Genomic DNA, 16372 nt, shown 5'->3' on the forward strand with positions numbered 1-16372 from the left:
GATACATGAAACTAAAATGTGTAGTTGTGTTTAACATAAGAGAGACAACATATCTTATGGACAGGAAAAATGTTTTTTTTAATAACAAGACACTATCTCAAGATAGTTTAACGGGACGAAAAATTTCCGCGGATCGTGAGCAAAGGGAGGAATGTGATTAAAGTCCCTTAATTTCTTGAATGCTTTTGACTTTTAAATTCTCTGGTGTGCTTCATTAATATTTCTTGGAAGAGCACTGAACTCGTGGGGCTGCAAGAAAAAATAAAAAGAATTCACCCACTCTTAACTCAGTTGAATACGTGACAGGTATATGAGAGCCGTCGAACAAATTGATAATCCAGGAATAAGATGCAAAATAACAATTGCCAGATCTGGCGAATTTTCCTAAAGACATTCGATAGAAACTCGTAGTCAAAAATGCTACGACAAATAGGCGAATTCTATAAAGCTAAAGTCAGGAATCAGGATTAAAAGATGCTGTCTATATGATGGGAGAGTAATCTTCACTAATAATTGTGTATTGAAGTCGTATTAATATGGCAATTTAAGCGAGTAAATAAGAGATACGCATTTATTCGTTTTCCCCTAGCAGAATTTGCGATTGCAACAAAATCAAATGAAAGACCCCAATATTTTTATGGGAAAAGATTTTTATCAGCTGTCTTTCCTTAAATGAACATTTCGTGTATCATATTTGATTCCGTATATTTACATAACCAGTGACCTAATATCCTCTTCATCATGGATTAAAGGGGATCCCATGGCAGGGCGGATGAGTAAATTCGCCCTGGTAGTAAAATTATGTATAGAAATGTGTATAGAAATCGATTTCAAGAGTCTTATGCAGGAGAAAATAGCTTTTCGGTTACGCTAAACATTCTTTTTCCATTTTCCGCTAACTCCATCTCGCCTTGTACACTCATACATGTATTTACGTCCTTGCCTCGCGACTGTTCCCGCGCCACCAATGGAGTACGCCCGATAAATCACACACAAGCGCAAAATCCGGATTTCGCTTCTTCCGAACAATGGAAGGTTGAGAGAGCGACTAAAGCGTTAAGCGACGAGGGCGTTGAACTTCGATTTTACTTCTGTTTGTGACATTTTGTTCTCCTCCCCCACATTATTTATTCCGATACAACTGCCCTCGCTTTCTCCAAATCCGCTGGTCATCAACCATATTAGTATTGTAGATGTGAACCCATGAAAGGATGGGTTAACGGTGTTAAAGCCCTCCGAGAACCGAATGCGACTTATCTTTTACGGCTGTGGAATAACCCTTATTTCATTTCATAGACCAATGACCACGACGAGTCAGATAAAACGATTATTCCGATGTTTTCTATCTGATTCTTCAATTACATGTATCGAATGGAAGGGGATGGATCTTATTGTTCTGCATATAGCTGAGCTGCACTAAACCATGCCTAGGACTGATGGCCAGTGATGATAATGATGATAAATCTGTGGTTTAAAGATTTTTTTATAAACATAACCACGCTGAATTAGTGGAATTTCTTAAGGAAATATATACTGCAATACGTCGAACGCATATTAAGTTAGCTCTGAAAGTACTCGATAGTAAAATTTACATTAGCTGGATTCCAGGTAGAAGTTCACTAAACTTACCTTTGAGGAAAATTCCTGTTATAGTTTACTGACTGTCATAGCAGGTATATTAAAAAAAGACAAAATCCGCATAATACTATCAAGTTCTCGAAGCAATATTCATTCCACTTAAAATTCCCGCTAAAAGCTCTTTGAGTCAGCAATAGATCGATATCGATATTTTTCACCAGTAATTAAGTCCTAAGTACGCTGGAACGTAACATACTCTTCACTCCCGGTAATTTTCAATCCGTAATACTCGAGTTTTGAATTTTGCTTAAATAATAAGTCCATCCCAGTTGCATTTCAAACCCGTTGATGATAAACAGGACTTCGGCCTCGAGAGTGTTTTCGAGTAATATACGATCGCAGGAGTCATCAAGCTTCATCCTTGTCTGAAGATGACGGAAGTAAATCGTCTCACCCAATAGACGTCTGCTCTCGGGCGCGTAATTAAAAGCGGCATCTCCAGAAGATTTGGCGATTCCGCGCCGCCTGTCTGCAGGCGTAGAACTGAGTTGATAAAGTGTTTCATTCAACAGACTCCGTTGAAATCTCTTGACGCTCTAACATTTCGTCAAAGAGATAGCTTTGCCGTTCATTGCACACCAACGGTTTGTGAAAAGTGTCGTTGAAAGAAAATATTTTCACACTTTTTTACAGCGCAATTATTTGGAGACACAGCGTCGCAATGATCTTATCATTGGTATTGCATAGACTCATCTGAGCACGAGATCAAAAAATGTGTTATCCAATCTGGGTTCTGAAAAATCACTGGGTTTCCTCCATGCGACTCCGTACGATTTAATCCTGAACTCCTGGAATTCATACGAGATTTTGTTAATTTGATATGAGATTTTTTGCCATTGATTATCGTGTTGAAAGAATCTTGGATTCCACTGTTCAAGGTTAATTGAGTATAGCTTTTAAATGAAGTTTTCCTCTTGACACAATTTTGAAGTAGTAAGTTTTATAAATCTTGATAACACGCGTGGGGGTTGAGCGAACTTGCATGTATTAACACGATCGCCGTAAAATATTCCAAAATCATCATTAGAATTATCTTATTATAAAATTTTCGGCAAATCAGTCATCCGTTTTGTAAAATTTGGATATACTGTAATAAATAAATAACGTAATTGAATTATAAACTTGGAATTTGCATTTAAATGAGTCTGCGAAGTTTTTACGAGTTAGTTCGGCTAATGTATAGTGAAATCGCACTCGAGAGAGATCAAATTTGTCTTCAAACGCGAATTTGTTGTGTTTTTTTGGTATACGATGGAGTGCGATCATTTAGTTTGTTCTAATGGCCATGATAAAATATTCACCACAAATCATAAAATTTTTCACTAGACTTAAGGTCATATCAACAAAGTTTGTAATTGATTTTCTCTCGGCAGTTGACTTTTTCTATGGATTGGAGGCGTAAGCAGCAATTTGTTTGTGAGTCGCACTAAAGGCTTGAATGCATTTTACTCATCTACAATTACACAAATACTCCATAAGGGTGAACTTTAAAAATGAGCGAATATATATTCATGTTTTTGTACAATTTCATATTGATGCACGAATGACTGGTCTCCTAGTACGGAGCAACAACCATTTGTGCATTAATTTGAACTTGTACATATATATGAATGCATATTTGCTCATATAAATAAACACACGTACACTTATACACATGCATGTCTGTAAACATCATATAAAGGTAAAGGGATGGCCATCGTCTTAGAATGGGTGTGTTCGCAAAATGAATAAATTTCGCTCGCTGAAAAATGGAAAATATTCTCTTGGGTTCGCGTATGGATATGTATTCTGATGGGGAAGAACGATTACTTAACCTTTCAGAGCTAACATACAAGTAACATGCTTGTAAATCGTTCGTATTATATCCCGGTAACCCGAACAGCCAATAATTCCCTTGGTTTGACTAGTCGATTCGCGTTCACTCTACTTTCCTGCAAGTCTTAGTCTTGAATTCTATCTTCGTGACCTGTATTTATATTGATCGGTATAATATTATATAACTTATGGGTGCATTAATAAAAGCGTGAATAGTAGAGGCGTATGAATGAGGTAAAATTTAATAAATCAAAAAGAACATTTGCTCACAATGAAATTCATATTGTGACACAAACATAGTGAACTACAGGAAAGGTAGGCCAATGAATGCGTCTTCGTAGCATACAAGCCATAGCATGATCCACACGCCATAATGGATACTTAAGTTTACGAGCCTACGAGTGTGAAACTTCTTATCATTTTCTATCTTTTCCTTCAATTTTTCTTTGCACCAAAGACAACTCAAAAGTGAACTGACCGTCCCTTCGTGACCTCTAGATTAAAGACTCCATCATTACCCATACGTTGCTGATAATGGCCTTGAATGAAAGAGTCGCATTTTGCAATCAATCTGTCGTAACTTGCGGATGATTGAATTTCACCATATATCATTGCTTGGGTTTATCATCTGAAACTTTAAGGTCATTAATCAATTAAAGAGTATGGGGTTTTCACCCTGAACATAGAACTACAACATACAGATTAACTGCTTGAAGCATTATAATCGCAGTATAGAAAGATTAAGGATGCAACAGGTCAATATTATTGCTCACGTCGCCTTAAGCCAAAGTCAATGCTTTCATAGATTTCCGCTAACGTAATACTTAAACTTTTTTTATCCGCAATGAAAAACTGAAAAGTCCCCTCTGACGATGCTAAACTAATGCCAGGAATCGGAAGGATCACCAGCTTTAAGAAATAGTTCTGATGAGGCGACCAAAATCCTGTTGCAATCAGAAACAAAATTCCAAATGTTCCGTCTTAAATTACACCGTAAATCTCCGCGGTAAATCTGTTCTTTTAAACTAAGTAATATGAAACATTGCGGGGAAAATACAAAAGGTGAGCATAGGAAAAACATGGAATATTTAAAGCTTTCTCCTGAAGTAATATTTATTTACTCAGCATTCAGCCTCGATCGGCATTGAAAAGAGATGTTCATAACTAACAAGTATGACTCTTTTCAAAAGACTTCGTTGAAGTTGATTTTGTTATTCATTTTGAAAGGGTGCGTTAACTGTCCCAATATTTATTGTAAATTTTAAACTCGCTGATTCACAGGCAATACATCATCTTACCGACAATCATTTTGGTAATGAAACTAACCGCAGGGGAACGCAATGAGCCTTAGTTTAGATGTGAATATTACTCTCAATAATGCCCTCGTCATGTTACCTGAACTTGTTTTTACTAGAAAAGGATGTTTGGTCATCAAAACTTCCATTAATGACAATGTCGCACCCAATATAGCGACTGGTTAGTATCCTTCTTCATGAAATAAAAGCTGTTATTTTGGCAATTGATTTATGATACCTTTCGCGTTTTCGAACTCAAAAATACAATAGAGAATGAATGAAGGGTCAATCCATTATTTTGACCGCTACAAGGCGCTAGAAAATAACTAAGTACACAATAAAAATGACAAAATTATTAAATGCTCATTTGACGTGTTTTTACCATTTTTTCTGACTTTATTACGCAAATGCATCTGTTCGAAATTATATTTGTTATCATCGTATGCTTTTACCTATTATTTATTCCTATTAATCTATACCCAGATTCGGTTAGGAGGAAGGTAAATTGAGAGGCGTTGAAAGTTTCAATTTAACAGAAATCAGTTGATTGGCTTTGTATTTTATGATTATTACTATTGGTGTTTTACTGGTTAAGGTAGATTTAGGATGGAAACAGGCTACACAGTTAAATGACAATCCCCTTGCCTCTCCCACTAAACACCCCCTGATATCCACCATTACCATAAGCTCCTCTTCAATTCAGCATATTTCCTTCCAACCGTCCAATATGCTTTTACCATTCCTACTCCTTCCTCGGGTGCTTAACGTTCTACCCTCTATCACAGTCTCCAACATCCCATTGCTAATCAAAATTCTTTGCAATCATCTTTCCTTTCTCCCTTGAATTTATCCCAGCAATCCCCTCTACTCCCGCATCATGACTAGCACTTCCTCGCTTGCTTTCCTCTCTGTATACTGCACCTTTTCTATTCTCCTCCTTTTCAACATTGTAAAATCCCCACTCCAAGCCTATCATCCTACTTCAATGATGTTTCCGCTCCGTACAAAACCAAGCTAAATATCAAAGTTTTGAAGAACCTTTTGTTAAAATACTTGCTCAGTTTTCCTATCATCAATTCCTTCCTTCTAGTGATATTTTTTTATAATCATGGTCGTGATGACAATACATTACATCCGTCGACTTTTTATTTGATTTATGAAGACTCCACAGAAATGATTAAACATTACAGACGTCTTACATTCACATCTCCAGACCCAACGAGATGGCATTAATGTCTAGGTGGCCGTTTCTAAATGCTGCGAGTCAATTTACAAGCCTTCTGAAACCTTCAGGTACAAGAAATCAATATTTACATTACTTACATGTACCCGCACTATAGAAGGTATACATGCAGCAAGGGATTATACTACCTGCAGGTTCTGTTTAGAAAAATTATAAGTAATTACATTTATGTCTAACACTTAAAGCTTCGAAAATCTGGACCCTGTTGGCATTTATGGTACATGGTTTAATTTTTTACAAATTTTTCATGAGTTCAACAATTTAGCTTTGTTAATATAAGAAAATTCCAACAGTTTTCGCATTTCGAGAAATATTCCGAACTTATGTCAAAATAACAGGCAAAATATCAATTTTTAGTAACAAACGAGTACTTTTAAGTACGCTTTAATCAATATTAGCTAATAACGTCTTCAGCTAGCCAAAGTTTTCAGTTTAAATAACCTCCCTTTGTCACTTGTGAGACAGCAAAATTTCGAACGACACATCGGAAATTTTCTCGCCCAGCAATCATTTTCATAGCTGGAAAGGTGAATCTTGGGATTTTGTATGGAATTTACTTTCAGGATCAGGATTGTAAATCTCGGGAAATCTTGGAATTTTCCCTGATCACGGGATGGCGGATTCAGGTCCTGTTAAAAAAGATGGAAGTGAAATAGTTGAGCATTGTTACTAGGCGTTACTAGACTTTCAAAAATTCATTGATAAAGAAATATCAAGACAAAAGACAAACCGATCGGATTGCTCTAACGGGCAACGCGTTTGCCTGCTAACAAAAAGGAGATCGGTTCGATTCCCACCTTGGGCTCAGACGTTGCATGATTCAAGCCTTGGGAAACCAGACTGACGAGCGTAGGAGTACCTGGATTCCAAAATTACAAGGACAACCAGAAACATCCACAATCAACATTTGTACTAGAAATCGGGTGGAGCATCAAAGAAACACCATCGCTCCCGGTAAAAGGAACCATAATTATTTTTGGTTTTCCATACAAATATATGACTTGCGTCAGCGCCTAAAGCAAGTGAAATACAGAGGAACTTTTATGAACGCGTGTATTTTCATGACCTGTTCTGTTCCGGGTGGGTACGAACTTGGTTTGATGGGAGCTCAGGAAATTATCACTCGTATGTTAATTAATATACATATTTGTACGAGGGTCATCCGGAAAGTAGTACCCGTTCGTGAAATAAAGACACAAAAGTAAATATTAACAAACATAAAAAATTTTATTTGAAAGAGGATACTTTAAACTACTTCTCAACATAATCTCCAAGCAAATTAAGGCATTTGTCATAACGTGTGACAAGTTTCTGCATTCCTGCTGCATAGTCCTTCGCCGCCAGCTCATTGAGATACGCGAGGGACCCATCTTGCACAAATTTTTGCATAATGCAGATGGTGTTTAACAATTTCATGAACAATTGTTCGAGAAACATTGGGAAAATGCTCACAGATGTCATCAATTGTGACGCGCCGATCGTTCCTCACGAATTCGTCAACTGAGCTCACCAGTTGGTCTGTAATGACAGACGGTCTCCCCGAACGCTCATCGTCGTGTGTGTTCCCCCTCCCCATGTTGAAGTTGCGACACCACCGCCGAACAGACGACTCGTCCATTACATTGTCTCCATACACCTCCTTTAATTGGCGATGAATATCACATGGGCGAACGTTTCTTGCATTGAGGAATTTAATCACTGCCCTCACTTCACAACTGGCGGCGTTCTCAATTTTTTTAAACATTGTAAACCATCACAGAAACAACACAGGCAATGCTAGCGTCACGCAACTTGGCTCAGAGAAGGCAGACAAGCCACTGAAGCTATCTGACCTCGTCCAGCGGCTACTCGCGTCGTCAGCACTTCATGCGGCACGAACGGGTACTACTTTCCGGATGACCCTCGTATATTAATACATATGTTAGTGCGTTATATACATTTGTTACCACATATCAGCATACAAATTTAAAAAAATATGCTTTCTCAGGTCTCTCCTTGGATGAACGTTGCGAGCGAATCTGGTGAAACGGAGATCTCATCTTTAAATGCTGCACAAACTCATAAATGTCGGCCCTTATCTTACTCCAACTAAAAGACGCTGAGGATGTCTTTGATCTTCACCCCTCTCTGATCTCAGGAAGTCATAACGCACGCATGAATGCTTCCGGGATGCGTCCCGATGCAATTATGTCATATATCTATGAGTTCTTATTTCTTGGGGATAAGCGGCCACCTTCGGGGACGCACGCATTCAGATAGTGTGGGGGGTGAGCAACAAGTGACGCACGTGAGCAGCCAAAAGGATGGGGGCGTTTTGCTTTTTGTTATCAATGTTTATTTCAATAAAAAATTAACTTAATAATGTCAATTGAAGAAAGAAAATAAGCGAACATTAAAAATTACGCTATTTCATGTTTTTTCCAATGATCACGTTGGTGCTTTTTCTTCTAGGGAAACACTGGCATTTAAAAATGGAATGAGAGAATTTCACTATAAGCAAGCATTTTTCCTAATCTGTGCTTGAGGACAATCGGGCATTGAATAGTGCTTCCCAAAATTAGCCTAAATTTTCTTCCTCTTTAGCTCTACATTGGCTATAATTAGCACGAAATAATTTCCTTTATTGTCAAAATGGCCGTTTCCAGACCATTTTACATATTTTGCCCTGGAAAATACGACATGGTTTAGGGTTTGTTATTTTATTAACGGAAAAGAAAAAACTATCATAAGATGCAATTGCGTTAATATTATGAGGTAATGCTAATGTCCTGACGACGATTTGGAAATAAATCGAAAAATTGGAATGTAATTTTGACGCAGGCCTCAACAAACAACTCTCGATTACAATATATACGATACCTAAACACTCTGCTATTTTAAAGTCTTGACGCTTTCATTCTGGCAGGGAATAGATGATCCCAAGTCTAAACTGTGTACATTGCATCCCAAGGTTTATTTTTATTTAGCCCATGGATACTCATCAAGTCTGGAGGGCACTGAACGAGAGTAGTCCAACTCTCTACCCCAGGACTACCACGACCCGCTATGTGAGATAAGGTGGTAGAATGTACATGTTAATCTGAAGAGTTCTACGTTTAGTGTTCGCACTTTTAACATCCCCCGGTTAATTTTATCCGCATTTTTATAGTTTCATTCAGAGACACGTTTCGAATACCCTCCACGCAGACACATTGTTTTCCATGATCGTAGAAAACCATGAAATGCCTATCCGATAAACTAAGTGGAGAAGGAATCCACATCCCCGATGTATGCAAAATGATAGGAATAATATTACTTTTCATCTTCCACTTCCCCTCCTAAACTGCAAAAGTGCTTAGATGAACAACAATATTAGAAATAATGAACTTTATTGAACAATAAAAGTACTTTTCGGAGATTTTAACGAAAATTGGGCAAACAAACCAAGGTGGTTAATATTGCGCCGTTGGCTCAGGTTCAAAATAAAATAAAAACACTCATTTTCAAAAATTCACATGAGTTACTTCATCTGAATTCGGTGCATGATTCCATGCATACTACCTTGATCAAAAATTTCCCGGAATTTATTCAGAAAATTAAAAATACAAGTTTATTCATCTAAATCTATATTGTCCCCTTCAAAGTAATCCCCATCGACTGCAACACACTTATGCCAGCGCTTGATCCAATCCTCGAAACATTTTTTATATTCGGTTTTCGGTATGTCCATCAGTGCTTCCTGCGATTTTTCCATTACTTCCTCTCGGCTGCTAAAACGCGTTCCCCGTAATGGTTTTTTAACTCGATTGAACAGAAAGAAGTCACAGGGAGCCAAATCAGGTGAATTCGGTGGCTGTTGGATGGTATTTGTTGCATTTTTCGTCAAAAAATTACGAATAATGATAGCACTGTGCGACGGTGCGTTATCATGGTGCAAAATCCACGAGTTTTCTGCCCACATTTCTGGTCTCTTTCGGCGAATTGCTTCACGCAAACGTCTCATAACGCCCAAATAATACTCTTTGTTTACTGTCTGGCCTTCTGGCAAAAATTCATGATGCACTACACCGTTGTAATCCATGAAAACCGTCAGCATTGCCTTCTTTTTTGACTGAAAACGACGTGGTTTTTTTGGTCTCGGCTCATTTGGTGAACGCCATTCACTTGCCTGATGTCTGGATTGCGTGTCGTACTCATAAACCCACGTCTCGTCTCCAGTAATGATCCTTTTGATGAATGTGGGATCGGATTCAGCCTCGCAAATCATGTCTTTTGCGACGTCAACACGGTCTCTTTTTTGCATGAAATTGAGGTCTTTTGGCACCAACTTTGCTGCTACACGACGGAAATCAAATCATTAACCACAATGTCTTGGGCGGATCCATAGGCAATGTTCAAGTCCTCTGCTATTTCTCTGATGGTTAATTTGCGGTTATTGACCAACATTTCTTTCATCATCTTCGATTGACTCACGACCACTTCTGAACCGCTCGTGCCACTGGTAAACCGTTTTTACCGTTTTTTTTAGAGAATCGTTGCCGAAACACTTTTCCAACATTTCCAACGTCCGTGCGCCACTAAATCCGTTTTTTACGCAAAATTTAATACAAGTTCGTTGTTGCAAATTTAAATCCATTTCTGCAATTGTAAAAAATCGCCAACACACACAGAGATAGATGTACTCTTGGCTACGTAACTTTTGCAAATGTCAAGTTATGACACTAAGATTTAAAGGGAATATCAACAACAGATGTACCAATTTAACAAAAAAAACAGAACTCAAATCGGAACGATGGGAGCGCCACACGGTGGTTATTCCGGGAACTTTTTGATCAAGGTAGTATTGCGACAAACGGCTAAAAGTTCTTAAGATGGCTATTATAGGAATTGCTTTTCATGCACAAATGTTCATAGATATGTGGTTTGCACTCTCGCCAAACTGATAACTGAAGAATAAAATAATATTCTCGTTTCTGAACATTTGTTCATGAAAGAATTATATCATTATCGTATATCAATAGAAAAGTTGCGCCAGTTTTTGGTAGTTTTTGCAAGTTTGCACTAATTAGTTGCGCCTCTATACAGCGACTGGTTCAACTAACTTTTACAACGCGGTTTTTTAAATCTAATATTGTTAATTTACGAAGGATTTTATAATGAATATTAATCTAGGTTTTTAATGTTTGCTTATCAATAATTCAGAAAAGGTAATCTTTAGTGAATTCAATGAAAAAAGAGTAACGTTAAAATACATTTAATTGCATATAAATAAATGTGTATACAATTACGAATAAATAAAAATATTCCCGAAAACAAACCTGTAAATCAAAATTTGACCCCTGGATAATAATATTTAGCTATCGCTAGAACATCTTATTCTGAATAATTTTAAAATGATTGAAATTTGATTTTTCTTAATAGTTTCAAATATATGCTAGCATGTAATATTTAATTATATAGGATAGCAAAACATTCTACATTTTGTAACCCATCAGAAAGGCCATTATAAATTGTTAGTTTGTATAACATAAAATCAGTAGTCTTTTTCAAGATAGAAGGAATGATCAGGGGTATATAAGAAGACCTGGAGGGAGGTGCTATGGTTGGGGATATGAACAATTGGTAAATGAGAGGAGTGTGCGGTTACTGTTGATGACATTGGAAAAGAATATAAGTGAATAAGTTTGGTGGATTGTAGGATAGGAGATAAAGAGATATTACCTAGTGATTTGAAAGGAAAATATCCTTGTTATGTTTTCCAGTATTTGGATTTCTCACCTAAATCATGAGTTCCTTGTAAAATGTCAAGGTAAAAATATATTATAGCCATTCTCCACACACTGACCTGGCCAATATATTTACCTCCTACCTGCCTTTATTAGGTAATTATTATTATTATTATTACTTTTTATTTGCCCAGAGATCACAATACAAAAATACCAGGTGGGTGAAGTATGTACATGATGTAATACTTAAAGTCAGTAGTTTTCAGTGATATACGTGCATGGGGTAAGGCTTTAAAGGTTCAGGGGTGGAACTACCTCACTTTGCCCCCATCTCTCCTCATACTAGTAATCAGCACCTGATAATCAGCCCATATTTCAACATTGAAACTTCTATTCTAGGCAATCCCATACAACAAAAATGGAGAGATGCAGGCGAAGGCTTGGGGTTACCAGCTGTCTTGTTAGTGTTTTCATGTGCTCTCTGCTTATGCAAACAGTTCACAGTTCAGCAATCAGCGATTACCGGTAAGATAATATACTCCCTGCCCTGGTGAAAACAAAACACAAAATTTGAGCATGAAAAGTATGTGCAAAAGATAGCCAGAAGTGAGTTTTTTTTGGAAATTTCATGGAATGATTTTGTAAGTTTTGAACAAATAAATTCTTAAATATATACTCATTAGTGGGTCCAGAGTTCACCATTTGCTTTCAAGCATTTTGATATTTCCAATTTCATTGAACTGGAATTTTTTACATACATTAATTTTAATTTATTTTGCTCTTTGGGTGCTCCTGGTGGTCTGAGCACCCCTAGACATCCCACTAAGAATGTGGCCGGCCATTAAGTTTCCAAGTGGCTGAACCAATAGAGTTGTCACAATATCCATGCCTAAGGAGGTACCTGTACTAGCAACCTTTAAGTCAGCAGACAAGCATGTTAACCTCCCAACTAACCTGGCTAGCCTAGACAACTTAGAGAAGGCAATATAAAAAGGCATAGCTTTGCTGCTATTATTTAAAACAAATGGAACAATGAATTTCAAAAATAGATCACATCATGAACACTTTATTTGTACTTCTGCCTTCAGAGTATTGTAATAATCAAACCACATGTTAGTCTGATACGAGTAGATGAGGGCAGAGCTCACCTAATCCTCAACCTTAATATGGGATGTTAAATTCACACATAGGGTATGGGGGGCAGTTCCTTTCTTCATGTGGCCTGTGGTATCCAAAAATCACATAGCTTGGGTGAAGTTGAGCGTGTCCAGTGGTGCCACTTGGACTTAAACCTGAGCCTTCTGGTCAGCAGGCCAGTTGACTACTGAGCCTCTAGGCAGTTGGAGTGTAAGACCATGCAATTCGTGGATGTCATGGAAGACTACGATCCAAGACCATACAATTTATCATATAAATTTTTGTTTGTTAGTCATTTCATACAAATGCATATATGCTGCATATGCTTTCAAATGCCATTGAATGTTAAGACAGAGACTAATTAGCAATGCAGATGGAGTAACGAAGCATGCTTTTCTAGCAGTAGAGAAGCTATTCAAAATATGAAAAGTAAGGACATGATTAAAAGCTTATAAGTGTTCTCATTGGATTCATGGAAGATGCAGTTAATATGCAGAGTAACTAAAGAATTATTACAGCTATTCCATCAAAATTTCCCTTTCATAGAGCTAATAGTGTACTTTTAATTGTTGCTTCACAATGTTAGTAATATGGGGTTTCACTATGATCAGTTAAATGAATTAAAAAATTATTCAGTTTCATTCTCAAAGATTCTCACTGTTCTTAATGTTAAATCGTTTATTTACTTTTAAAAGTCAGAGTCATTTCATTGTGATTTTTCAAACTTTCCTTTAATCTAGTCCACATGATATACATGATGCACTCAGACTCATTGGTGCAACTATGAGTAACTACGGAGATAAGTTGGAGAGACATGAAGGCAGAGAGAGACAACTAGGTGACACCCTTCGAAGAGCCCTTTCAGCTGTCGATAAGCGTGTTGCTTTACTACAAAGATCTTCTGAGGAGAGACACAGGGAGCTTGAACGCTTTTTGATCCAGGTTGTGCTACCTTTTCATTAAGCCATTGCAATTGAAAGCAAAGCAGTATGAGAATTGGTCACTCTCTTTACTTAAATACTTCCAAATCAGTTGCTTTTCATGATCCAGTGTCATTTAAAATTAATGCAGAGTCAAAAAAAATCTGAGCACTAATCGCTGCATATTATGGTTTCCTATCAGGGAAGGGAGATCTGAAATTTGGCCATTAACTGCTTGCATTAGTTCTTTGCATATGGGTCCAAAAGGTTTACCAAAATGAAATTTTATAAGTATTTGTTAATTAAGTCAAAATGATTATTCTGAGAGAATTGAAAATTCTTTAGAAGAAAATGACAAATAGATGTCCTCATATTTTATTTAGAACTGTTTTTTGCTTGCATCTTTAATTCCATTTTATACGAGGAAATAAAAAGCTCATGGATCTATAATGGCATTAAATATTATATACATTAGGGGATTTTTAATATACACTTTAAATTAGGATAGAGCATGAAGAGCCCACACTTAGAAAATACAAAATCAGGATTTAATATTTATTATTAACAGTACTCTGCCTGAAAGTTAAAACCTCCTTCCTACTCTTCCAGGTTGAAGAAAGAGAAAGAATCCAACTTCAGAAGGCTACACTAAACATTGAATCATTGGGATCAATGCTTGAAACACGCCTCAGAAGCATAGAAGCTCTCTTGCAGGCAAATCCCAAGAGCCAAGGCGATGGAGCACCAACTGAAACTGCCTGTGTTAAACTACTGGAGCCAAAAGTAGAGTCCCTGCAGCAGAAGTTGGAATCAGTTGAAGAAACAGTACGAACTGAGACAACAAAATTAAATTACAATATGAATAAATTTGAAGAGGGCTTAGTTTTGAATATTGATAAATCTGGAGATATTCTGGAGTACTTAATAAACACTGACAACAATAACAAGAAAAGTAAGTAAGAAATCGAATTTTCACCACCCATCAAACTAATTATACATTTAGCCCCTTGAATTCTTTTAACATGCCACTGTTTCTGAATAGTTTTTTTCTATTTTTCTGCATCATGCTCATGGAAAAGGCCAAGCGTGTTGAATTTTATTCCCATAGTTAATTAACGAGCGGGAACTTTTGATAGAATAGCAATTAGTTTTCCTGGAAATTAACATTAAAAACTAAAGAAATTATGTAATTTCAACCAGTTAGCAATATCTTACCTACTGGAATAGGGTATAATATATGTGTATTATCTTCTTCCCACTTCATTGGAAATAACAAATAGGCATTAATATGCATAAGTATGGGAATTCATAATGAAAAAACATTTGGTGTCAGCAGTCAAAATTTCCAGGTGAATTTTTATACATTCCCAAGCACAGGACTGCTTAGAGTGTACCTGATGACATTCCCATTGAATTATAAAGAAATGGATTATTCTCATATAATCAAACCAGAGGTCTCCAGAGGCTTCCTTTCACCAGCAAAACTAAAATATAAACTCTCTCTTAAATAGGTACACAATATAGGTTCATACTTTAAGGTAGCTAATAAATCTATTGCATGCAAATTTTAATATAAGCGACAATTTTGGTGCTTGGGAATGAAACATAATGACATAATTTACTAACACCACTTAAATAGGTGAGTGCAATCCCAGGTGGTGACATGCATTTAATATTCACCAAGCTTATTTTCATCCTGATCTGCCTCAGCCTTTTTATGATTTCATATTCCATTCATCTTTGAGCATGAAGTAGTTTTAGAAAAAGTTGAGGTTCACTTATTGTCCTGAAATAATTTTAAATCTGCTAAAATTCTAGGAAAAATCAAAGACAGGAAAGCTAACAATTTTTTTTAAATTCACAAAAATAAATCAATCAATAATGTGAAATAAAAATAAGCGACACCATTGATTACATAAGCATGCATAGAAAAGTAATTCAATGTAACGTATGAATTCACTGTAATTGTTCTTGGTAAACTATACATGAAGCGCAATTATACAATTTTAGCTATTCACAGGTTGAATTATTGATCCAGAAAGTGTTATCTTATTTTATTATTCAACCAAAAATCAAATGTTACTTTTCATTGACCTGGAAAAGCAAGAAATCTTTTAACTTCCTCTCAAATATAGGTATACAATTATACTGGCTTAGTCATAATGCATACCAGTATGGATTCAACTATTATTCTTTGCTCACAATTAGATAACAGAATCTTTATGCAAAACAATGGGTTTTTAATTCATTCTCATTCATTCCCCTCCATATTTTAATATTCCATTCATAATGCCATTTGAACATGCATAATATGAGGAAATTGATTATAAATTGATACCTATATATGCTCCTCCACAAAATACCCATGGTCCTGAAAAATACCTCTGATGACTGTGAAATGTAATTTTTCCACCATTTCAGAGGGTCGATGACTGTGAAATGAAATGTTACCACCATCCTTAGACCTGGCCATCGCATAATTTTGTAGCCACATTACCTCATCATTACATGGATACTGATTACTGTACAAGTTCCCTTTCCCTCTTCATTGAGCATTACAAATTCCCATCACACATTATTTCCCCCTTCCATAAGATTGACCTTATTTAACATACAATT

The 16372-nt window shown here is 36.6% G+C and overlaps 1 protein-coding gene across 1 annotated transcript in view; it reads left to right on the forward strand.

The window, feature by feature from the left end:
* The window catches only part of LOC139701021 (uncharacterized), a 65580-nt gene that overhangs the window by 39687 nt on the left and 9521 nt on the right, over positions 1-16372 (forward strand). The window contains exons 2-4 of the mRNA XM_071599582.1: positions 12096-12221; positions 13574-13775; positions 14363-14705. Of these exons, the coding sequence (XP_071455683.1) occupies positions 12115-12221; positions 13574-13775; positions 14363-14705 (652 nt within the window). The 5' untranslated portion in view covers positions 12096-12114. The remainder of the gene's footprint in view (positions 1-12095; positions 12222-13573; positions 13776-14362; positions 14706-16372) is intronic.

This window comes from Hetaerina americana, unplaced genomic scaffold, assembly GCF_022747635.1.
Source record: "Hetaerina americana unplaced genomic scaffold, ioHetAmer1.1.p SCAF_11, whole genome shotgun sequence".
Lineage (NCBI taxonomy): Eukaryota > Metazoa > Arthropoda > Insecta > Odonata > Calopterygidae > Hetaerina > Hetaerina americana.